Source organism: Molossus molossus, unplaced genomic scaffold (assembly GCF_014108415.1).
Source record: "Molossus molossus isolate mMolMol1 unplaced genomic scaffold, mMolMol1.p scaffold_m16_p_11, whole genome shotgun sequence".
In the NCBI taxonomy this organism is placed as follows: Eukaryota; Metazoa; Chordata; class Mammalia; order Chiroptera; family Molossidae; genus Molossus; species Molossus molossus.
In genome coordinates this window covers 40,086,921-40,109,938 of record NW_023425346.1, presented here as the reverse complement: position 1 = coordinate 40,109,938, position 23,018 = coordinate 40,086,921, and the positions used below count along the sequence as shown (strand labels likewise).

The window sequence follows — 23,018 nt, the reverse complement described above, 5'->3', positions numbered from 1 at the left end:
GGTGGACTATGTTTGAAATATTTTGTGTCATATCTTGATAAATTCAGTTGTAATAGAAAATAGCAGCCACTACCAGGATGAAGAAAGTGGAACTTTCTGTCAAGTCCTGGCCATATGACCTACTAGCTGGTGACCCTGGGCAACTGACCTTTGACCCTTGGGGATTGGTTTCCTCATTTACATAGTGGGAATAATGTCCTGCCCATTCACAAGACATTTTGAGAGAATCCATATTATAAACAATTGTTAGGCATGCGTTCAACCCAAAGCGATCTATAGCCGGGTATCTTTTTCTTCTGTAGAGTGAAGTAAGTTTATAAAGGAAGAGATGTGAACCCTAGGCATTCATGAAGAACTTACCTTTTAGACCACAAAGTCTACACATGGCTGCAAACACTATAGATTCCGTCTCGATATTCCTGACACCGGCTTTATATGCCCTCTTCAAGTAGTCTAGCTTTTCTTCTCTGGAAAAGCTGCACAGTGCTCCATCTAGTCGACCCTGGCCTGAAAGAGAATGGAGAGCTGTTAGCAACTTGACGTCCCCCCACAGTGGCTGGGGCACCACTAAGAGTCTTGCTGTCAGCTGGAGTGCTCTGCACCCGACTCTAACTCTTGGGCCTGCACCCCAGGTAGGACAATGCAGTCTGAGTCTCCCTAACATTGGACCAGAAGCAAGGCTGTGCCCAGCTCCAGAGTCTCACATGCAGACTAGTCTCCACGGTGCTGAGCACCCCAGCTCTGGGGCAAGAAACCGTTGAGTGGCCACGGCAGCCAGCACTGTGCCCAGGGGTAATGGAATTAGAAAATCATCATTATGTAATTCATGATAAAATTATTGAGGAAAAGACAGCTGGGTTACAAGATATTCACCCCAGAGATTGCTTGCTACTTTCAAAGAGAAATCTTTGAACAGAGGATCACTGAGAGATCTGCCCTCTGAGGAAAACCTCAGGTTTCTCCCATGACTCGGGCATGGCCCAGGGCCAGAGCTGGGGGAGAAGAAGCGACATCAAACCTCAGCGATGCTCTGAGCTACCTGAGGATCAGGACAATGGTTTGAACATGGGGACTCTCCATCTGCCCTTCATGACAGTGGTGGCCAATTTGTCCACCTTCTTCGGCCTCACAGCTCTCGGCCTGTCTGCCAGCCTTCTGTGATTACTCTTTTCCTTGTAGGCCGCTCTCAGTGTTCATTTGTCACTTAACTTCACCTTTATCAACTAGGGGGTGAAAGGAGGTGGGATCAAGTCCGATGCTCTAACTCGTCCTCCACCGTGCAGGCTCTGAGAACAGACTTCTCCACGCTACGCACCCAAGGACAGCCTGGGATGGGCAGAGGCCACAGCACGGTCTCCATCATTGTCTGCACCGTTTCATCGAGTTGTTCTCCTTTTTGGCTTCCTTTCCTCTCTGAATCTTTCAGGCTACTTCCACCCTGGCTGGCTGCTTCTCCGTGTTCCTTCCTCTTTCAGGTTGCCTGCCAACACCTCTAACATAGTTTTTATTTAAGCTGATTCAAACTCAGATGTCCCAGAGGCCAAGCAGGTAATGGCAGTGAGGTCTGCGGGATCCAAAGGGAGCAGCCTCCCCTCACCTTCATGGAATGTGGCCCTGGGTGTGGGCTGGGGCCTGCCTGGCTGCCATGTATCATTTAACATTTTTAATGTTTTGTTATTTCAAGAAGCCAAAATATGGATTTCCATGTGAAATTTCAAGAAAGTATAAATGTTGGCAAAATAATTTACATTTTAAAAATTCTATTCAGACCAAAGAAAATACTAGCGCCAACATGCTGTCATCTGTACGCTCTGGCTTAAACCCATCTGCGACCCTCCCAACAGAGGGGCCAGTGGCCCCAACAAAATGAATATGCCTTCTGTTTATAACACACATGTTATCAGATAAAATGTTACTAACCTGAAGTAAGATTTAGAGATACTATAGTTTATATCAGTACATAATTAAAAAATTTTAATGTAATATCCTAAGTTTGATTCAAATGAAAAAGAATCAGAAAAATAATTTAAATTGAAGTAATAAGTACTTTGATGAACATATTAAAACACAACCACACTTCATTCCTAGAACACTCTCCGAGGAGTGGTCCCCAATCTGGCGAGATTCTTTCCTCTGGGTCCAGCAGGGTCTGTCCTTGACACTTTGTCTCCGGGCTTCTCACCCTTTGTAGCAATAGCTACTTAGCAGTGACCTTCAATGTGTCCCTCACCTTGATTAGGGAACACTTTAATTGTTGCTGAGAGAAAAAAGACAACTCTGATACCACCCATCCCTTTGGAATTTTCCCCTAAATATTTCTCCCCATTTTCTGGGTCCCACTTTTTCCTGAGTACAAGATCCCCTTTGAGGTATAGGTAATCATACCTCAAAATTGCAGAAACACAGAATCAGCATATCCCCCTTCTCCCAGAGTCATCCACTGAAATTAAAGGCATAAACAGAGATAAGATATCACTAACATTATTAATTGCACTTAGTATTCAATTTGTTTTTGGAGGATTAAATCTACTGTCAATATACATTCACTATGGGTGTTTCTCTCCTGTTTATTATGTCCTTCCGTTCCTATGCTATAGGAAGTTTAAAAAGCTGTTTCCATACTCCTAATTTTCTGAAGTAAAGTTTTTAATATAAATTATGGGTTTGAATAACAAAGAGTGGCTTTCCTAATTTATAAATTTTTCTCACCTTTGTAAAAATCATAGGTATACATTGTATGTCCAATGAGGGCTGGGAAGTTGGGAATTTCTTTGCTGCAGTTGAATAGTTCCTCAGCCAGTTCCTTGTCAAGTTCAGTACTTCGGGTGACAATGTTGTCCAAGATTACCTGTTCAAATCTGGGTTTGAAGGAGTCTACAGCTGTAGCTGCTATTATCACAGACCCTGGTGCAATCCCTGTAATGTGGGAATAAATAAGTGGTTGCTTTTGACACATAGTATGTAATCAATTCTGCCACCATTAATGCTAGTTGCTAATGATTCTCCCTCTTTCCAGACTTTAAATAATTTTTTTCCCAAATGCAATTAAATAATAACATCCAGAACAGGCATTTACATTTGCTGTCTTTCCCAATTCGCATTTACAATGTGACGGGGTTCAGATTTCAAGACAAACATAACTCTTGGACATGCAAATTAGTATCGGCCTTTGGGCTCAAATTTGAATAAATTAGGTCAGGAATAAACTAAATGAGCCTGTAGCTTTCATAAAATGATGTGACTACTTGATATTTAATCTTCTCTGCCTCTCCTTGATGACTATAATTTCTTTGCATCTCTATCCTCCCTTCCTTCTGATTCTTGTCACACCGTCTCTCCTCCCCTCTCCAACCTCATGTAAATGAGGCCTCTTGGCTGACCTTCCAGTGCTACAAAGTCTGGCTTGCTCATGGGACTTAGCAACTCAAGTCACAGGGACTTGAGAGACCATTTTCTGCCAACTGTCCTTCTCCCTGCCTGGACTGCTCTTTTGTCTTCCCCCAGACTAGCACCAGCTCATTTTCCAGGTGTCAGCGTAAGTCACTTCCTTCAAAATGTCTAAATCCACTGCGGGTATGGGGGGGGGGGGGGTGATAAAAAGGCAACACAGATAGGTGACATTAAATTGCCTCGGGTCCTGTTTTCTACCTAGTTTTGGACCCATTCTGATCTCTGTTTAGAGTCACAGTAGGAAAATATATAATGACAGTTTCCTAGACTCCTGCTCTAACATTCATCTCACTTTTTATAATTACTCACTGGCTAACCTGTTGCTCTGATTAAACATGAGCTCTATAAAGGCAAGAGCACTGCTCACCGTTGCCTTCCCAGGTCTAGCACTAGGCCTATTGCATTATAGATACTCCATAAAAATTCGTCGAATGAGTGGATGTTTCCATAGAGGTGCCACAGGGGCAGACATCTGCAAACTACAGTCTATGGGCCAGATTCAGACTGTCTTTGTAAGTCAAGTTTTATTGGACCACAGCCACACTCGTTCAGTACCTTCTGTCTGTGGTTGCGTCCACACTACAATGGCAGAACTGAGAAATTGCCATACAAACCATATGGCTGACAAGGCCTTAAACACGTACTCTCTGGCCTTTTACAGAACACAGCCGTATCCTCCTGGGTTTTATATAAATTTCACTATTGATCAGCATGGGGTTAATTTAGGAGATCCACCTAGGGACCCAAGGTCGGCGCTGATGAATGATCCTTGGTAGGTCAGATACTTTTTAAATAGGTCAAATAAGTGGCTCCATGAATTAGTCTCCGTGTCCTAAGAATAGAAAAATGATTGAGAAGTTGAAAATATGGGCATCCAAAGGATGCCTTCCTAATATTTAGATGAGTTAGAGCATTTATATCCCAGTTACAGTCTTTCAAAGCCCAAAGAAGGGGGTCTGGAAGGATGCCCACTCCAGCAATGATGCTAACAGGCTCCTCCTCCTGGGTGAACTTCTACACGTGTCTTTTTTCCAGTCCCATCTAAGAGCCTCGGGTGGACTTTATTCCTGCACCACAGCTGTGGACAAGGCCTAATCTTTCTAAACATGTCTGTTTCTGGTGAAGCATGGCCCAGCCACCTCTAGCCCTGTGATATGGGACAAGTCACTTCTTTAGATTTGTTTGTTTGTTTGTTTGTTTGAGGATTTCTGAAGGTCCCTTCTTGCTCCAAAACATGTGTAGTTCTAAGACAAAAATCTCAGCCTTTTTTATCATCCCCATTCAGGGCTGTCACTCTGTCAACCAAATGTTTCCCGTTACAGTGTTCTGTCTGAATTTGCATAGGGTGACACAGTGAAATCACGCCCCCGCCACCACACGCGATCTGTGCCTGAAGAAAGTGTTGACATGGAAGATTCCTTATAACTTGACCTCAGCTCCACCTGAAAGCATAAACGAGGCCCCTGCCAGCTGCCTGAGCGGCCGGGCAGCAGGGCGAGGGCACCTCTGGGGAAACCATAGGGAGCATCAGCTGGCCTTCCCTACAGGCCCAGCGTGGTCGGCTCTGGTGTGTTGACGAGGAAAAGACACAGCCAAGAAGAGGACGTCGTCACAACATGAGCTAAAAGCAATGTTTTCCTCTGGGCTACGAAGTCTGCTCACTTAGCTGACAAGGCAATTAGTAGTGACTAGTTTTTTTGTTTGTTTTTTTACTTGGAAGCACTTATTTCTGTCACTTATAAAATGCCTACACCTTAAAATTTATTGTAACCTCAAAACTTTCTCTTATCCTCAAAACACAATTCCTAGCCATTCTTCCACTGTTCCTCTAAAGAACCCCTAAGTCCACTCCAGGTTTCCATGGAGGAAAAAATGTAAGGAAGATGAAGAGAAAATATTTCTTCAGATTTCTTTGATTATTTTCAAGCCCGCCTCCTGACACTTCTTGGCCCATCTGGGTTTCTGCTGGGTGCCGAGCATGCTGGTGTATTTTGGCAGCTACTTTGCATGGAATCATCCCTGGGATTTCAGAGTAGACATCAAGCATCTCACCTATTCCCCCTGACGTACCTATTCTGATGATGGTGACATCTCAGCACTGGGCATAGTGCAGTAATTTGATGAGTTCATGGAGCATGATAGACATGGAAGGGATCCCCATGCCACGCTGTTGAGAGAAAAGAGAAAGTCATTATACATCTCACAAACTGATCCATGCACATGACATATTTTCTCTCTTCATTACAAGTTAACAGCCCTCAGATACATTTACATAATCATTATGACTTTGCCAAAGCTGAGGAAACCGTAAGTCAGCTCTAACTGACGCCTACTTGACATGCTGACAGATGTGCCCATCTGTGAGGATCAGACAGAGGCAGCTCGGGCCAGCTGCACGAGCTCAGCCCTCGCCATCAGCAGCGGAGGGTGGCGCTGGCACGGTGAACCGGGGCAGCGCGACTGCTCACCTCCCCACTGGACTCTTTCCAGGGAGCCTTCGAAATAGGGCTTTTTCCAGATTGATTTGATTTCGGGGGAATTCAAACTTGGCTGCTGTGGAATCAGGCCCTTTACACCATATTAAATAAAATTGTAAATCCACATCATTGCTTTCACGTGGCTTTGTTCACGTGCTGCTAATTCTGTGTGAGCTCTGAGACACACGAGAGTAGACCCGGGCTGACATCCCCACCAGCAATTTAGAGCAGGCAGTGAATGTGCAGGTGGCGGAAAGTGGCTGTAGATCCGAACCACCATCCCGGTTTTCCTCGGCATCTTGGAAGGGTATGGGCAATGTCACCAGAAGAGGGGTCAACGTGGGTTAGAGGACTTAGCAGCTCCCGGTGGTTGTAACACGTTCTGATAACTCTCCAGAGAGACCCTCCATGCTGGCCTTTGTAGCAGCTGAGCTGAGTTCAGAATCGGAGGCTATTTCATTCCTAACAAAACACCAGAGAGTCACATGTTCTCCAGTTCTGCTCCTGGGCACAAAGACTGTGTGTGCAGAGAGGCGCCAGGGGCATCTTGGCAGTGAGGTGATGCCTGCCCCTCATGCTCTCATGAGCAAATCAGGAAACCCTGTGGCCAGGACCAGTGTTCTCCCCGAGTTCCCTCGCTCTCGCCATCAGGAATATTAAACTATGAAAATGTTGAGCCTCCGGGGTTCCCATTTTTTGTTTCCATTGAGTATGTCCTGACTTCCAAACACATCGTCAGTCTCCAGGAGACTGCAGTCAAACCGGAATTAGTTTGTATGTCCAAGATGAACAAGTCTGAGCTCCGGTGCTGAGTCTGCCACTCATGAGCAAACTCTAAATCGCATTTGCTCAACTGTAAATTAAGAGAATGAACCATAATTTATCTATTAGATTCCTTATAAATCAGATATTTGCTACGTTTATAATTACCACTTATTATGTGACATGGTAATAAATTGACAAACAGGGTTGTGTGTTTCTACTAAAGTCTCTCTCTCTCTCTCTCTCTCTCTCTCTCACACACACACACACACACACACACCCTCAGCTGCTGGAGAGAAAGCATTTTCAAAGATGGGGCCCAAAGTGGAAACCTCTGTCTGCCTAGTGAGGCCCATTTTTAATTGGCTGACCTCTGGGCATGTTCCATATTTCAGCTCTTTTTCCTCTGACAGGACAGTAGAATCCATTTACTCCTGTTTTTATATCTTACTCTTAAGTTTTACTGCTTATTTATGATAATTTCACATTTTTATAAATTGTACTTTTCCATTTACTGTGCAAGAAAAAGATGAAAGTTGTAGTTTTTTTTTTTTTTTTTAATTCTTATCTGAGGACACGTTTCTATTTATCTTCAGAAAAGTAGGAGGGAGGGAGAGAGAGGGAAAGAAAGGGAGAGAGAGAAAGAGAAGCATCGATGTGAGAGAGACACATCGACTGGTTGCCTCCCACACGACCCGACCAGGGCCGGGACGAGCTCCAACCGAGGAGTGCCCTTGACCGGAATTGAACTCGAGACTCACTGGTTCGCGGGCTGATGCTCTGCCGCTGAGCCAAACGGCCAGGGCGTGACAGTTGTAGTTTAAGTGTCAAACAAAAGTTAGCAAGACAAAATCTGCCTAGATCAAACAATATTCACCTTCCTGCCAATGTAGATATTCTGTAGTTGTTGAACGAGCAATTGAATGGATTCTCTCATTTGAGCCCAAAGCACGTCTCAGGTGTTCTTGATCCAGAGGGGAAATCACCTTAGCTGCCCCAATGGTGCTGCATCATTTCCCCTCTTTACACCAGGCTTCCAGCCATGATCATCCACCCTTCCCTCACCAGGTACCTCGAGGAATCAATGATCGGCGGCTCTTCCCTGGTGCAGTAGTCACATATAATTCAGCTTATCAGAATCGTCACACTCCACAGAGGACTCTTCCTCCTTCCCTAGCATGCCAGGCTCCGCCCGTGATGAGGACTGCAGTGTCCAGATGTAAGACGGACTGGAGCCATTATTTCCGGATACAGCCCGGTGTCAGAGAGAAACTTACAAAGGCCAGCTCGGTGCCGCACTTTCCTCTGTGGATGCTACCCTGCGTCCAAAAGGGAAGTGGTCTATGTGTTCCCTAAAATTTCAAATTATCCCACTTTCATTTTGTCTTAGGACACTGTGTATGTCCGTAGCTGTTAACATATTCTAAATATAGGAGAGCAATTTACAAGAGCTCTGTGGAAACGCATTACCAGCTTTTCAGTGAGCTTATTATAGTGTTAAATGCAGCCTTTGGCAATCCTGAAAATTGGCCTTTGTATACTTCAGCTCAACATTCCCCAAACTGGAAAAGGGACAGAAGAGAGAACATTACTGGTGGCTTAATCGGTTACAAACTAAAGAGAGGAATTGTGCTTCCCCCACAACCCCGCCCACCCCAACTTGAATCTAAGTGGTAACTAATAAACTATAGTGACACCAAATGCTATATGTTCTGCCCGCAGGCTTTTTTTCAGCAAAGAATGTCACACCTGGAAACCAAATTTAGTTATGTGAGAAGGCAAAGCAGGAGGGGAAACTCCTGTATTCAGATGTTCCCTCTTTTCGTGTGAGCTTGTGATGACTACTAGGAGCGCAGGCATCGAGTACTTACGCTGACGGTGAGCACGGGACCAGTCTTGTACATACAGCACCTGTCTGTGCCGGCACAGATGTCCTGCAAGTCTTCACTCTCCTCCAATCTGAGCTCCTTATGCATGAACAGTGCAAACGCTTTCATTCTGTTGGGGCCCCCACCAACGCAGACAAACTGTTCATAAAAAGAAACAATTATCTGCTTTAACCACTAGGATCAGAACCAAGGGTCAGCTTTCAACTTTAATGTTCTCATTTTATTTTTTAGTAATTCACTTAAGAGTATGTATCGATGTTAATGTTACGGGTTCTGTTCAGGAGTCAGCTAATTTCCACCATTACCCTGGAGATGAGGTAACCAGACACAAAGCTTGACATACTTGATTAGCAAAGAACAAGAAATCAAAGTAAGTGTTGCTTTTGTTCAAGTCGATGTTTCCTGGTGGTTTAGTTTACTGTGAACATCAGCCAGCTCTTAAGGTTGGGCGTTAGCGAGCTATGCGCTTAGTATGTAAATACCGAGCAGGGGGATGTGAGTAACAGGAGAACAGAAGAACTGAGGTTTAGAATATCTTTTCATTCCACATCCCCAATCATAAGTTTTCATTGTAAAATGTGCTATGTTCACTTAAAGCTTTAAATAATAATAATCACATCAAAACGTTCCCAAGTTCTCATTCAGAAGGAATTCTCATGGAGCAAGCCTTATTGGAGACGAAATCTCACTACGGTACTTCATCACCTCCAATAATTGGGTTTTGCTTTGTTTTATTCACATTTTCACATCTCTGAAATGACAACAGTCAAGAGTGTCAACTCTAATAAAACATGGTTATAAAATTGTCTGGTAGTTTCTCGCGCGATAGCTTATTAGGGGTCCGTCGGCCACCAGGATGGGAGAGCTGGATGTCGGAGAGGCTGGACAGCAGGTAGAGGAGCGGCCAGCGGGGAGTCGGGGTCAGCGGTGGGGAGGATGCGCAGCAGCAGCCGTCAGAGGCCCGAGGAAGCGCAGCCGCAGAAGGGCGCCCAGTGCAAAGCCATCAGAGCATCTCAGCTACGTGGTGAAGAAGCTCAGTCAGAGATAAGGTAACACAGTGCGTAAGGGCCTGCTCTTTGAGATAAACTTGGCTTTGCATCCCACTGCTGACTAAGTAACTTGCTTCAGTGTTACTCATGTCATCTCTATGTGCCTCAGATGGTCATCTCTAAAGTGGGAAAACACAGAACCCTTCGGATGGTTCTGTAAGGAGAAAACGGGATTGACGGTGGCAGAGGACACTGCACAGAGCCAGGCACCTTCTGAGTATCCAGCACATGCTAACTACTATTTGTGATACCACGTGGCCATTTCCTGGCTCTGCTTCTGAGCTTATGCATGGTTTCTGTGTTGCAGAATTTAGGACAAATGAAGCTGATTCAAATCCAGTGAGGAAAGGCAGCTGGTGGTGCCTGACTGACGGGGGCAGCATCAGGCAGAGCGTCAGAAGGGTGGCTGGCGAGGCCAGGCCTGGGAGAAAGAACATCTGTCTAAGGAAATACCTAACTGAGGTGGGAGCGTAGGCCTCCCATTCACAAATGATTTCCTCAGACTGTCGGGTGGTCTGATGACGTGATGCATTCTGTTTCCATTTAGCAATAATTCCATTTTCAATTATGGGATGTAATTATCCTTTTATCCAGCCCCTCTGCTTCTCTTCCGCTCTTGTTTTTGTCTTTTCTGTGGCTTCTGATGGGGCTTAAAGTTGGTAATGAACTGCAGTGGAAGCCAGCCATACCGACTGGGTAGCAAGGAGTAAGACCATGGTCTACAGTGACTTCCTAAATCATTATTGATTACTTATAAAATGTTTCTCTCTCTTGGTATGGACAATTAAGACTTAGCTAAAGAGCTAAGTACAAAGTAGGTTCTTTTTTTATTTATTTTCCAAAATACAGTAGTTTCAAAATAACCTCACTGTGTGGTACCAGTGAATATAAATTACAACTCTTCAGATTGACCATAAAACCAAAACAGATGTTAGAATTGCTTACAGTTTCAATTCTTCGAACTCTAGATATTGCTGTAATCAACAGGAATTTCTGACTGTCTCTAGTGACATGAAGATGATAGGTATAGACAGAAGCATTTTCATTCTGGAAGCCTTACTCTTAAATCAGACTTACTAAATATCACCTCAGACACAATTCTAAGTCTGACTGCCTTAATGAGAAGTGAAATATGGCTGAGGACCACCAACCAACACTGACCTTAAGAGACACTTACTATGATTCATGTCTCAAACAAAATGATCATTTGTCCTGGTTTTAGCAAAGAAGATAAAAGTGCATTGGGAAGGCGTCTGAAGCATTACAAAAATGTGTCAAGGACTTTGCCATAAACTGCCAAAGTAACTCACTTTCAAATACGCTTACTGTCTCGAAAGACTTACTTTGCCATGTTGTATTAACCTGGGCCTATTACAGTTGATGCATGCTGTACGTTTACAAAGGAATATACACTTTTAAAAGCATATTACACTGTTATAAGGTAATGCTTTACATGTTACGTGAAATTTCTAGGGAGAGATTGGAGGATATGTCAGTAATTTTATAAAAGATATATTTGGATGTTGAGTTTGAGCAGATAACTTTTGTTTGTTTTTTTTTACATTTCTTTTTCCTTTATTGATTTATAGAGAGAGAGAGAGAGGAAGGAAAAGGGAGAGAGATAGAAACATCGATGACAGAGAACATCAATTGGCTGCCTCCTGCATGCCCCTTACTGGGGATCTGGCCCACAATCTGGGCATATGCCCCGACCAGGAATCGAACCGGTGACCTTTTGGTACATGGATTGATGCTCAACCACTGACTCACACTGTAGATAACTTTTAATGCTCCTCCACTATGTTTTCAAATTTTTATTTATTCCAGTCAGTGTGACAAAGTCTGATTAGCTCTTGACCAAAGTGGTCTCTCCTTTCTAGGCACACAGCTTAACTCAACTACCCAGCTTCCTTTCCAACTAGATAAGGCCATATGCCTGAGTTTTAGCCACTAAAATGTGAGCAGAAGTGACAGGTGCCACTTTCAGTCCTAGCCCAGAGAAGTCTCCCACTGCGATCCTACAGATTGGGTTCTCCTGTCTGCTGGATGGGTGTTGACACTCAGCAAACTACTCCTTAAAGCTGACAGAGCATCAACATGGAAGGAGCCTGGGTCTTTGAATCACAGTTGGAGAAAAACCACCCATCAACTGGGAACACACATTTTGTACTCTATGTAAATAAGAAATAAACATACAGTGCTAAGCCATTGATATTTTGCAGTACCAGCTAGCAAAAACTTTAGTAATACTGTAAGTAAAAAAATGGAAATGATTGTCAAAATTTTTAAGGTTTAAATTTTACACACCCAGATGTCTCCTTTCCTTGGATGATAATGCTATTAATAATGAAGACCAGCTCTGTGAAGACAAGGCTTAGTTTTCAGGTACTGATGGATTATACCCTCTCTTCTTAGCTAGAATTGCTGCCCTGGGATTTAAGAGAATCCAGAAATTGAACCTAGCACGTTCTCATTCAAAGATAAGAATGTGGCTGGAAAAAGGCGAGTTCCTGAGAAAACATCTGTAAACATAAATCAGACTCTACCTACTGCTTCTGAAAGAATCCTGGTGTAGGTTAAACAGCCAGTTCTGATTATTGGGAATTACATTACCTACTTCCCAATCTATACACATGCACTTTTGCCTGCTATCCATCAAAATGGCTCGATCAATAGAGTTGCTCTCTAGTAGGACAAAACAGGTTCTAAACCAGAGCATGCCTTTTAATTCAAAAGAGAATCTACTGAAGGGGTCACACCAGATGGATAGTGAGTTCATCTGGGTAAACAGTGATGCTGAAAAAGTGTGAGAATAAGTGCTGATGAAAATCTAGTCAGGTTGAGGGGTAAAAAGGCCTGGTTCCTGGGATTGTAACAACGATGTGACATTACACACAAGTGTGTGCTTGCGTGTGTGTATGTATGATAAATATGTGTGAATACCATTATTTTCATGTCTAAAACAAAGTTTTTCATCCCAATGATTTCCAGAAACTAATACTTAGAGTACCAAAATGTAGTACCTTTTTTTTTTTCTTTTTTGGTATGTGTCCCCTAGCGGGAACCGAACCCAGGACTCTGGTCCGCAGGCTGACGCTCCAAATGGAGAAAAGCCATTAATTTTTTATCAGAGAAGCCCTAAGGTTTAATCCCAGCTCTTTCACTTACCAGCTGTGTTATGCCTATGACAGATATAGATAGCTAGATGATAGCTATAGATAAATATATAGATATGTGTACAGATATATAGATGTACTGCAATAACATATGTTTATAATAATACATTTATTATATATATATATATATATATATATATATATATATATATATATATTTAACACCACATATATATTTGAGCCTCAGGTTCCTCAACTGTACAATGGGAATAACAACAACTACCTTAGTTGCTATGGAGTTCAAACTATATACCATACACATATGCCTAATACAGAGTCTGATACATGAAAAGCACTTCATAAATGGTAGATGAGAGACAGATGCTTAGAAGTGTAGATAATAGAAAACTTCCTGTCTCTAAAACATATCTTGATTCTTTCTAGTTTATTAGTTAGATGTGTACCTTAGTTTATTGATTATGATGAGTTCTTTATTAATTGGCAGTATCCCCAAATAATGATCCTGGGAACATCACTGTGAGGCATGAACCTCAAACCTAACATTTGAATTCAGGTAAACTCTGGTCAATGAGCATCAAAGATAGCCTTTATCACTGACTCTTGGAGCATAAACATTAGAAACACCAGTAGGGAGAGAGGCTACATTGCATGGATGAAGCTAATACGGAGAGAGGCCTGGAGAAGGCAAGGGGCAGCAGACTGGAGGGCATGGGCAAAGAGGTAGTCCTGTCAAATCAGCCCACCCTCTCACTTGGCCCCTGGGAGAGATAGGAAAGGAGAGGAAGCAATTTGACTCCCATGGTTAATGAATATCATAGATTTATTTCTTCTCTTCATCCCCCCCTTTCTTCTTTCCTTCCTTTCACATCACATTCTTTTCTCTCTCTCTCTCTCTCCCCTTCTCTCTCTCTCTCCTTCTCCTCCTAACATCCTTCTCTTCTTCCTCCCCCCCTTTTTTTCTAAATTATTTTTATTAATTTGTTACAGATGTTTCTCCTTTTCCCCCCATTGACACCCTCCTCCCCATTCTCCCCCTCCCCATCCCCAGCTTTGTTGTCTATGACCATTGGTTATGCATACATGCATATAAGTTCTGGGTTTCTTTCTTTCTCCCCAACACCACCTCTTCTGAAGTTGGTCAGTCTGTACCCTACTTTTATGTCTCTGGATCAGTTTTGTTCATCAGTTTGTTTAGTTCATATATTCCGCAAATAAGTGAGATCTTGTGGTATTTGTCTATTTTTGCTTGGCTTGTTTTGCTTAGCATAATACTCTCCAGGTCCCTCCACATCATCTCAAAGGTTAAGAGATCTTTCTTTCTTACAGCTGCATAGTATTCCATTGTGTACATGTACCACAGCTCTTTTATCCACTCATCTACAGATAGACACTTGGATTGTTTCCAGATCTTAGCTATTGTAAATAGTGTTGCTATGAACATAGGGGTACATATATATATTCTTTTTGATTTGTGTTTCAGGCTTCTTAGGGTATATTCCTATCTTCAGGTCCCAACATATCCATTTCAGTGGTGTTTATAATAGAAAATACTTTTACCTAAAGGTCAAAAGTAGACCATATAATGTATGGCACAGCCACTTGAAATTCATAAACAATGTGCTTCAAAGAAAATGTCATAATAGTGGGGAAATGTTAATGACATAAAGTTAAATAGAAAATTCAGGATGCTAAGTTATATAATTCCAACTATTTTAAAATCTATTTATTAAAATGGATGAGAAAAAAAGGAAACAGGTTAATGTCAATGTTTAGGTGATAGGAGTTTTTTAAGGTGTATTTGTTAAATTATTGTTTTGTTTTGCTTTTTTTACATTTTCCCAATTTTAAATAATGGACATGAGCTGCTTTTATATATAGATATAGAGATATAGATATAGATATAGATATAGATATAGATATAGATATAGATATAGATTCTAGAGAAGTACAATTTCCCTAGCAGCATTCTATAAACAATTTTATAATATTTCTTATGAAATAACAAAAATCTTAATAATATGAAATATTAAATAATGGTTATTTTCAAGATAGCATTGTTAATTTTGTTGAGTGATGCTATGATTTAATAAAATGTGAAACAGTGAAGCTCAGCTATAAATGTATATGTTCAGCAGTGAATTGAATCATAATAAATTCTCAGCACCCAGCAGTATTGTCAATAAACTTGTATTTTTCTCCAGGAACTAGAGCAGCCAAATAATCATGTGTGTATTAGATATTGTTTGGGGACCTTGATGTCTTGTTGGGGTGCAAATGATTGTTCAAGATATACACATTCTAAATTGTTTCAGAGAATGAACATGCCTTCCGGTCCTAGTGGGACCGCTAGCATTTCGCTAGTTGAATGGGTGAAGTTTATGTTGGGAAAATAAGAAGAAATTTCAGCAAAGGAACCATGATTGTTTTTCCTAAAATTAGAAATACTTTTACCTTTACATCCCCAAACACTGCTGGTAGGTTGTGTGTTTTTGTTCCTAAATCTAAATGATAGAGAATGTCTTCATCCATAGAATCCAAGTAAGGATTTTTAACACGAACAAAACTTTTTCTGGGGAAAATAATACAAAAAAAGAAGAAATTTAGAAAGAAAGCACACAAACGAGAAAAGATATCAGTCTACACCTATGATAATCACTAGCCCAAATATTAGACACAAACATTCACTTAGGATTAAATGATTTGTTGGTAAGCAAATATTATTATGATATGATAATAAAACAATACTACTACTACTAATAGTAATAATAATAACTAATATTTTCATAATCATAGCCTTAAGCATGAAAATTGCACGCTGCCATAAATTCATGTATAAATACATTGCCTCATTTAATCCCATAACCATTCTATTAGGTAAGCATTACTAACTAATCCAGTTTACTAATGAAGGAGACAAGACTTACAGAAGTTGATAAACTTGAGCAAGATTTTATAACCAGTAGGTTACAGAACAGTCTTTTCTAGTCAGTTCTGTCTGGCCCTCACGGTCATTTTTGTTCTTTGCATGGGAGGCTGAGTAACATAAGCTACTGAGAACCACAGTCAGATTGACTGGGTTCCACTAGCAGGTCAACCATATATATACTAATTGTGCAACCCTGGGTAAGTTATTTTATCTTTATTCTTTGAAAGTTTCTTCATCTGTAAAGTGGGTATAGTGAAAATAACTGCTTTGCAAGATTGTCCCAAGGCCTATCTGAGCCTTGCTGGGCTACTATCCTTCCTCTCTCTCTCTCAGTAAAATAATGCAAGACAGTGAGCTGCTGCTGCAGGAATGACCTTAATTCAGTTTAATTCATATTTATGAAGCATATCATCTGCAGTCTTTGATATTATTAGCAATGAATTATTTACCCCTTACCACAGTGGGTCAAGCCATCTTTGCCAAGAACTATCTGATTTCTTTGCTCAATATTCCTTCCATTTCCCCGTAAATACCTCTAAACATTTTAACAAAACTCATGTTTTCTATTTCCAGTGATCTTCAACCATTTAAAAATACTTTAAAAACACTTGTGCCCAGGCTCCAGTGAACTGAGACTCTGAAAGCATTTTCAAAATCTTCCCAAATGATCTGATGTGCAACCAAGGTTGAGAATCTCTCTCTAGGCCTTTGTTCTGAAGCATCCTTCCCCTGCCCCTCCATTGTTCGCGTATCAGAATCCTACTCATTCTTCAAGTTCAAGTTCAAATGTCACCTTCTCCAGGAAGGCTTTTCCAAGCACCTTCCCTCCTCAGTCTGTATGAATCCCCTCCCCCAAAACCTACTACTGTGCTCCTAAAACATTTGCTTCATGTTAAGGCTGATAGGTAGCATTTCACATGTTAATTTCTGTCTCCACAGAAAAATTGTGAATTTCCTCATGCAAGCTGTCTCATACATCTTTTTTCCCCAAGTCTTTAAAATTTTTATTTGTTAAATTAGATTTAACTGTTTGGGAAGTGGAAAAGAATACTATTAATGTTCTGCTCAACAACATTTTGCAGTGGTTCTCAACCTTCCTAATGCCACGACCCTTTAATACAGTTCCTCATGTTGTGGTGACCCCCAACCAAAAAATTATTTTTGTTGCAACTTCATAACTGTAATTTTGCTACTGTTATGTCTTAGGCGACCCCTATGAAAGGTCGTTCGACCCCCAAAGGGGTCGTGACCCACAGGCTAAGAACTGCTGATTTAGGGTAACAGATTCTTTATTAGTTAGTGGATCACAGCTGGTTTGAAATATAAAGCATTCCGTGAGGTTAGTGAACTTTACTACTTCAGAGAAAGCCTCAACACCCCAAAGCAAAAGGATACCTACTTTCTTCTCCCAAGAAGAGGCAAGAGGGTATTTGCCAGTAATTCCTTGTTAGAAAAAGTGTGGTTGATAAACCAGCAGCATTGCCATGGAGGGTTGTTAGAAATACAGAATCTCAGGCCCCACGCAGGACCTACTGAATCAAAATGTGCCTTTTAACCAACTCCAGTGTAATTTCTGTGCATGTCGAAGTTTGAGAAACACTGCCATTCATTTTCTCTTCCAGCTTCTCTTAAACGACATTACCCCTTGGAGAGTCTGCTTTGGACTCCAGCTGACTCTGAAATCCTTACTCTAGAAAAATGTCTGTGATTCTACACTCTAATTCCATATCATAACCAGATGGGATGCTTTCTAAAGCACTGGTTCCTGAGCCCACATCCAGAAATTCTGATTCAAATTGTCAAGGCCTTGGTATTTTTAAAAGCACTGATATTCCCTGGCCAGTTTGGCTCAGCGGTTAGAGCGTCAGTCCGCGGACCAGGGAGATCCGGGTTCGGTTACCGCTAAGGGCACGTACCTCGGTTGCGGTTTGTCCTTGTCCCGGTTGGGGTCATGTGAGTGGCAACCGGTCGATGTGTGTCTCTCATATCGATGTTTTTCTTTCTCTTCCTCCTTCTCTCCCTCCTGCTCTATCAGAAGACAAATGAAAAAATGTCCTCAGGTTAGGATTAATAAATAAATAAATAAAATCACTGATGTACTCAAACTTTCCTATCTTCAAAAGGAATTCTCAAGCCATTAACTACATTGTCTTGTATTAATTAAAATAGTCTTGTTAATAAACTAGGAGCTCTACTAAGCTTTCCTTGATACAATAGCTAATGACCCCCTTGCTCAGGCAATTGGGTGGGGGGCATGTCTGTAGAAGAGTTATATCCCTTTCGGCTCATCTGAAGGACTTCTAAAGTGATCACTCTATCACTTACTCAAGGAAAGAGTAGTTTGGGGTATTATGCCAAATTCAACCCAATGTAAATCTAGCAATTGCTATATTTCAACCTTTCCAAAATATATACTTTTTACTAAATAGACTGCATGCACTGTTTCTTCCTCACCTCGTTTTGCATTTCCTTTCTCTTTTCTAAAACATGGGCCAGATGGTGCTGGGAGTGCAGTGTTTTAGCCAACCACGACCCAGCACGGTCAGTATGAAACACTGGTAACCAAAGGAAGTGCTGGCTGAGAAGAAGTCTTTCCATCTTACCGTTACCTTCACCTTCATAATTTTTCCTTTTCTCTTTCCTTGGCTTCCCTGAACAAATGAATGTGGTAGAAGGTGACCTTGTTTGGGATGGGTAACTGGAATAGTTTCTGAAACGCTGAGATGATGGAGGCTCTAGCAAAGGCATTTGATACAACTCAGCAAATCAGAGGGGATGCACAGAAATTTCTTATGCCTCCTGAAGATGCTCTATTCTGTTCTGTGAACGTGGGGCAAGAACTGGAGCTAAATTTGCCAACAGTTTTGGCAGATTCATGTCTGCCCCTGAGATGAATAATATACATGGCATTTTAGAAGTGAATCCTATATAAAGTCTATCACAAAGCGTACGGAATCACTTTATAATATGCCGCAATGCACTTAAATCTCCTGTAGGCACTGGGATGCCCCTTTAATTATTTCTCAGATATTTCAGCCCATGGTCCTAGAATTAAAGGCTAAACTCGAAGCTGAACTTTGAATTTGTTCACTCATGCAGGTTGATTAATCTTTTACTTTTTTTTCTTCTTCACTTTTTTTTTTTTTAACTGAGATATAATTGACATATTTCTCCACTTTCTTAGATGAGCCCAATTCCCCCAAGAACCAACAAATGAAAATGTCATTGGGAAGAAAATTTGCATTGTATTTATTTCATTTTGTATTATGAGCTGTGTTTCAATGATATCATCTCTACACTTCAGAAATTTACATAACTGGTAGATAGAGGTCCATCTCCTGAACATTTACTATAAAACCCAAAGAACATCCATCTGATGAAAACAAATAAAAAGTCAAAATTACTTACCCAACATATGTATTCTGGTCAGAAATCATGGATTTGTTGGAAGCAGGTAAAATCTAAGCCATACTATGTGATGGTTTGTTGTACTGTGTGATATCAGAAAAAAAAAATACACAGTGAGTTGCTATTAAATTATAGGTCAATCATAATAGTTCAGCTCCAACTTAGAATGACAGCCTCCCTTAAAACTTATGTTTTCTTCTGAAATCGCTAACGGAACTTGACTCTTAGCATTCTAAACTCCCTTACCAAGTCAAAAAAATGCCCTCCTCGACAGGGCCTTTTATACTAACGCCCAACTCTCAAAGCAACACTTCCCTAAGAAGATAGGCTCCCTTTGAAGATGTGGCATCCTTTCTCTCTGACCAGGTAGGTTAGCTTGTTAATGGTTGACTGGTGCACCTTTCCCTTCCTCTGGCCTTGGTCGCAGTGTGGGTCTGGGTGGCACACCATCTTATTTACTTTGGGACAGCGGTATATGGCTCCAAGTCCTCCACTGATTTCTATAACTCCATCATGCTGTGTCAAAAATGTGCCCAGTACGCAGGAGAACTTCCAGTTCTCAAGCATTTCATTTTCTCACCCCATCTTACCCCTCACCAACTTGTTTTCATTCTGTGTTCATAAGTGAGAAAAACACACAAAGTCACGACCTCAGAATGTGTCTTCATCTGAACTCTGTCCATTCAAATGCACATAGAAGGTCTGATAATTAAACAAAATCTGTTTCCCAGGGCTTCATTAGCTAAAAACCCTAGGCTACAAATAAAATCCAACGAAGCAGCTGTTAGAGGTCAATTCAGGAAGAATAACAAAATAAAGCCTACTATTTTCAGAAAACAGAGTCTCTTTTAAGAAATGCAAAAAGTCATTGCTTTTCTGCTGCTTCTTACTGTCCACTATTGGGATGGAAAAATCTAGAAGACTTTAATGGAACTTTGTCCTGTTGTGTTTTTTTTTTCTCAGCTCCCATGTCAATCAGCTAAAGTTCTATGCTGATGACAGTTTTAAGAACATTTGTCCCTGGCTCACAAGAGAGCTGAAAATGTCCACAAATGCCCAAACCTCAGCAGATACAAGGCATTTCATAACATGCGTGAATTTCTCTGTAAGAGTATGCATCCCAGTGAAGAAGCACATCCATATCTTAACTGTGTTAGAAGATACTCCTCTTCCTAGTGACAGTCACTTAGGACAAACTCCTTGAATTCCATGCTGGCCTCCTTCTTGGCCAGCTAACACAGTTGGCAGGATGAGAAGGAAAGAGAATGGGGAGCTAATGCAGCTCTCTAAATCTTGCTACTGCCACTACTGATTAGATATTTGTAACTTTGCCCACAGTTATCCAAAAATCCCCAGGGAAACTGATCTTGGAAAAGGTAATGACAACTTACAGGCAAAATAAGCCTGAACCTGCGTGTTGCTTGTGTGACTTGGGAGAGTAGTTCCTGTTTCTAGTTTATCATAATACATATGCTTCCTACCTCGGTCTACCTGCCGCCCTTTCTCCACAACCACTGGTGGTTCTGAAACTCAACCTGCCCACCACCCACCAGGGGAGCTTCACGTTCTTATTTGGTATTCCAGCTGTATCTCCACATTTTTGTAGGGTATAATGAGGAGGACTACCAAACTCCTGTCTGGCATTTACCTCTGGTTCTGACAGGTGAAAGTGTTAGCTAATTAGATGAGTGCTAAATAATTAATTACTCCAGCAAATTATTTAAACTAATTAACATGTCTTTTTTCCAGTGCAGATTCTGTCAGCCAATGATGTTGATCACCAGCAGTGCCAGGGAATGCCAGCAAGGTGTTACGGACCCCATCTAACTACTTATGAGGACATTACGGCAAGTGTCATCATTTGGGTGAAGTGAAGAATAGTCTTATAGAATCCCTGACAGCAGAGTACTAATTAGTGCCTTCTGGGGAATCTGAAATTATTTTCCCTCAGTTTCAATCTTTTCAAGACTCCATCCTACTCTTACAGTACGTTGTTGCTCAATGATTATTTTTCCTATTGACTGTTTTGCAAAAGGTCAGTCACGCGAGTGGGAACGGAGAGAAGTCTCATTTTCAGAAAGCATGAGACACAGAGGTGCACAAGGCAGACCCAAGCCCAGCCACTGGGCGTTTTGTGGATGAAGGGCCATGTGCCAGGCAGAGCCCCCCACTCAGCACAGCCTTGAGATAGCAGGGCCCGCATCAGCTCCACCAAATCCATGCTCTATGGTGCCTGGCCTAAGACAAAACACATCCCTTCCTCCACGGTGACAGTATTTTCATAGTCTCACTCCCACGGCAAATTTCTACCTGGTGATTTTGCCCCTGAACCTCCAATATGAGAGAAAAGTAATCAGAGTCCTGGAGTGGAAGTCGGGGGGGGGTGTCTTTTCCCCACTGGTTTGCTTTCCCTTGAATCTGTGCTATTTATTTGTGTAGACTTAAAACCATTCCCAGCCCCCAAAACAGTGCTCCTGTCACCCCGGCGAGGGCCATGGCTAGGAATTTGGGGATCCCAGAACCCTGCTCTAAGGGCCTGGGCCTCTACCTCATACCAGGCACTGAGAACACAGAGAAGATGAGATGGACGGCGTCTGCCCTAAAGGAATTTACTCTCCAGCGGGGAAGAGAGATGCGTGGTTAAAAGATACAGCAGGTGCTATGAAACTCCGAGGGGAGGCCGTGAACCCAGAGTGGAGATACCGGGGCTTCTGGAAGGATGGGATGCCCGGGTTGTATCTTGGGGAAAGATGTAGTCCTGAAAAATATTGCTGAAAGTAGGGTCAGGCAAATATGACTGCGCTCCTGGCCCAGGGAACAGTGTGTAAAATTCACAGAGATGACAGAAAACTGTCGCCTGAAGAGAACCACTAGTAGCTCCATGAGGTTTTATCCACGTTTGCACCAGAACATCTCAGTCAGGGCCTCAGTGGCTTGCCGTGTTTGGGATTTCTGCTGTACAAGAAAACAAAGGAAGGCCACAAGGTTACACCAGTGGCAGTAGGCACATTGAGTCCATAGTAGTCTGTTTAGGTAAATGCAGACTCCACGGAGGAGCCGTCAGACTCACACACAGCAAGTGATCAATACACACCTACTATGCGCTAAGGTTGTTCATGCCCAAAGTTACAGAGTGATGTAAGAGAATGGTCCTTGTTCCCAGAGGCATTTGTCTGGCAACTTCCAAATGAAAAGGACTCAACTTACAACTGCTTTGGTGGCTTTTCTTACTGGGATCATGATCCCCACAGTGTGACCAAAGCTTAAATTTTCTGTTCCCCAGTGGCTGACCTTAACCAACACCAGGGCCTCCGTGAGTCAACAGACCCCTCTGGGAAGTCGGTGAAGGTCAACAGAGCCTCAAGTGGTTCGGTCAACAGAAGCACTTAAGACGGAAAACGTTTGGCTTCTGAATATGCTTGACTTCAATTTTTAGAATGTTTTTGTTCTTAACGATGTTTGAGTAAAGAAAATGTGAAGCATAGCACATCAAACAAAAATTCAAGGAAAGCTATTTTGTTGGAAATGAAGCATGATATTTTTGAATCAATAGGAGTAAGAAATGAAATATAAAAGCTCTTCTCTAAGTTCAAAATAATCACTTTCAGCTCGGACTGGAAATCTGAAGGACAAGAAAGAATAATTTACAGAACATGAAGGAGAAGAATGTCAGTAACAACAGGGATCAACTCAGCATTGCACCAGGCCAGGCTCTGGACTATCTCCTTCAACCCTCACAACAACCCCGTGAGATAGATTTTATTTTCTCAAATTTCAGCTGAGGAAATGAGAAACCAGAGAGGTGAAATGAGGTGGCTGAGATTCTACAAGGAGTTAGCCCAAACCAGACTTCAAACCTAGTTCTGCCCACAAAGCCATGGGAACATTTCTTATTCCACCACAGTCTTTATTTTTATTTC

General features: G+C 41.9%; 1 protein-coding gene across 1 annotated transcript in view; it reads right to left on the bottom strand.

Moving 5' to 3' along the window:
• The window catches only part of UPP2 (uridine phosphorylase 2), a 29,757-nt gene extending 10,597 nt beyond the window's left edge, over positions 1-19,160 (bottom strand). Inside the window, 6 exon segments of the mRNA XM_036253327.1 lie at positions 361-507; positions 2,710-2,916; positions 5,503-5,617; positions 8,561-8,716; positions 15,216-15,333; positions 19,099-19,160. Of these exon segments, the coding sequence (XP_036109220.1) occupies positions 361-507; positions 2,710-2,916; positions 5,503-5,617; positions 8,561-8,716; positions 15,216-15,333; positions 19,099-19,160 (805 nt within the window).
• Between the last annotated feature and the right edge of the window lie 3,858 nt (positions 19,161-23,018).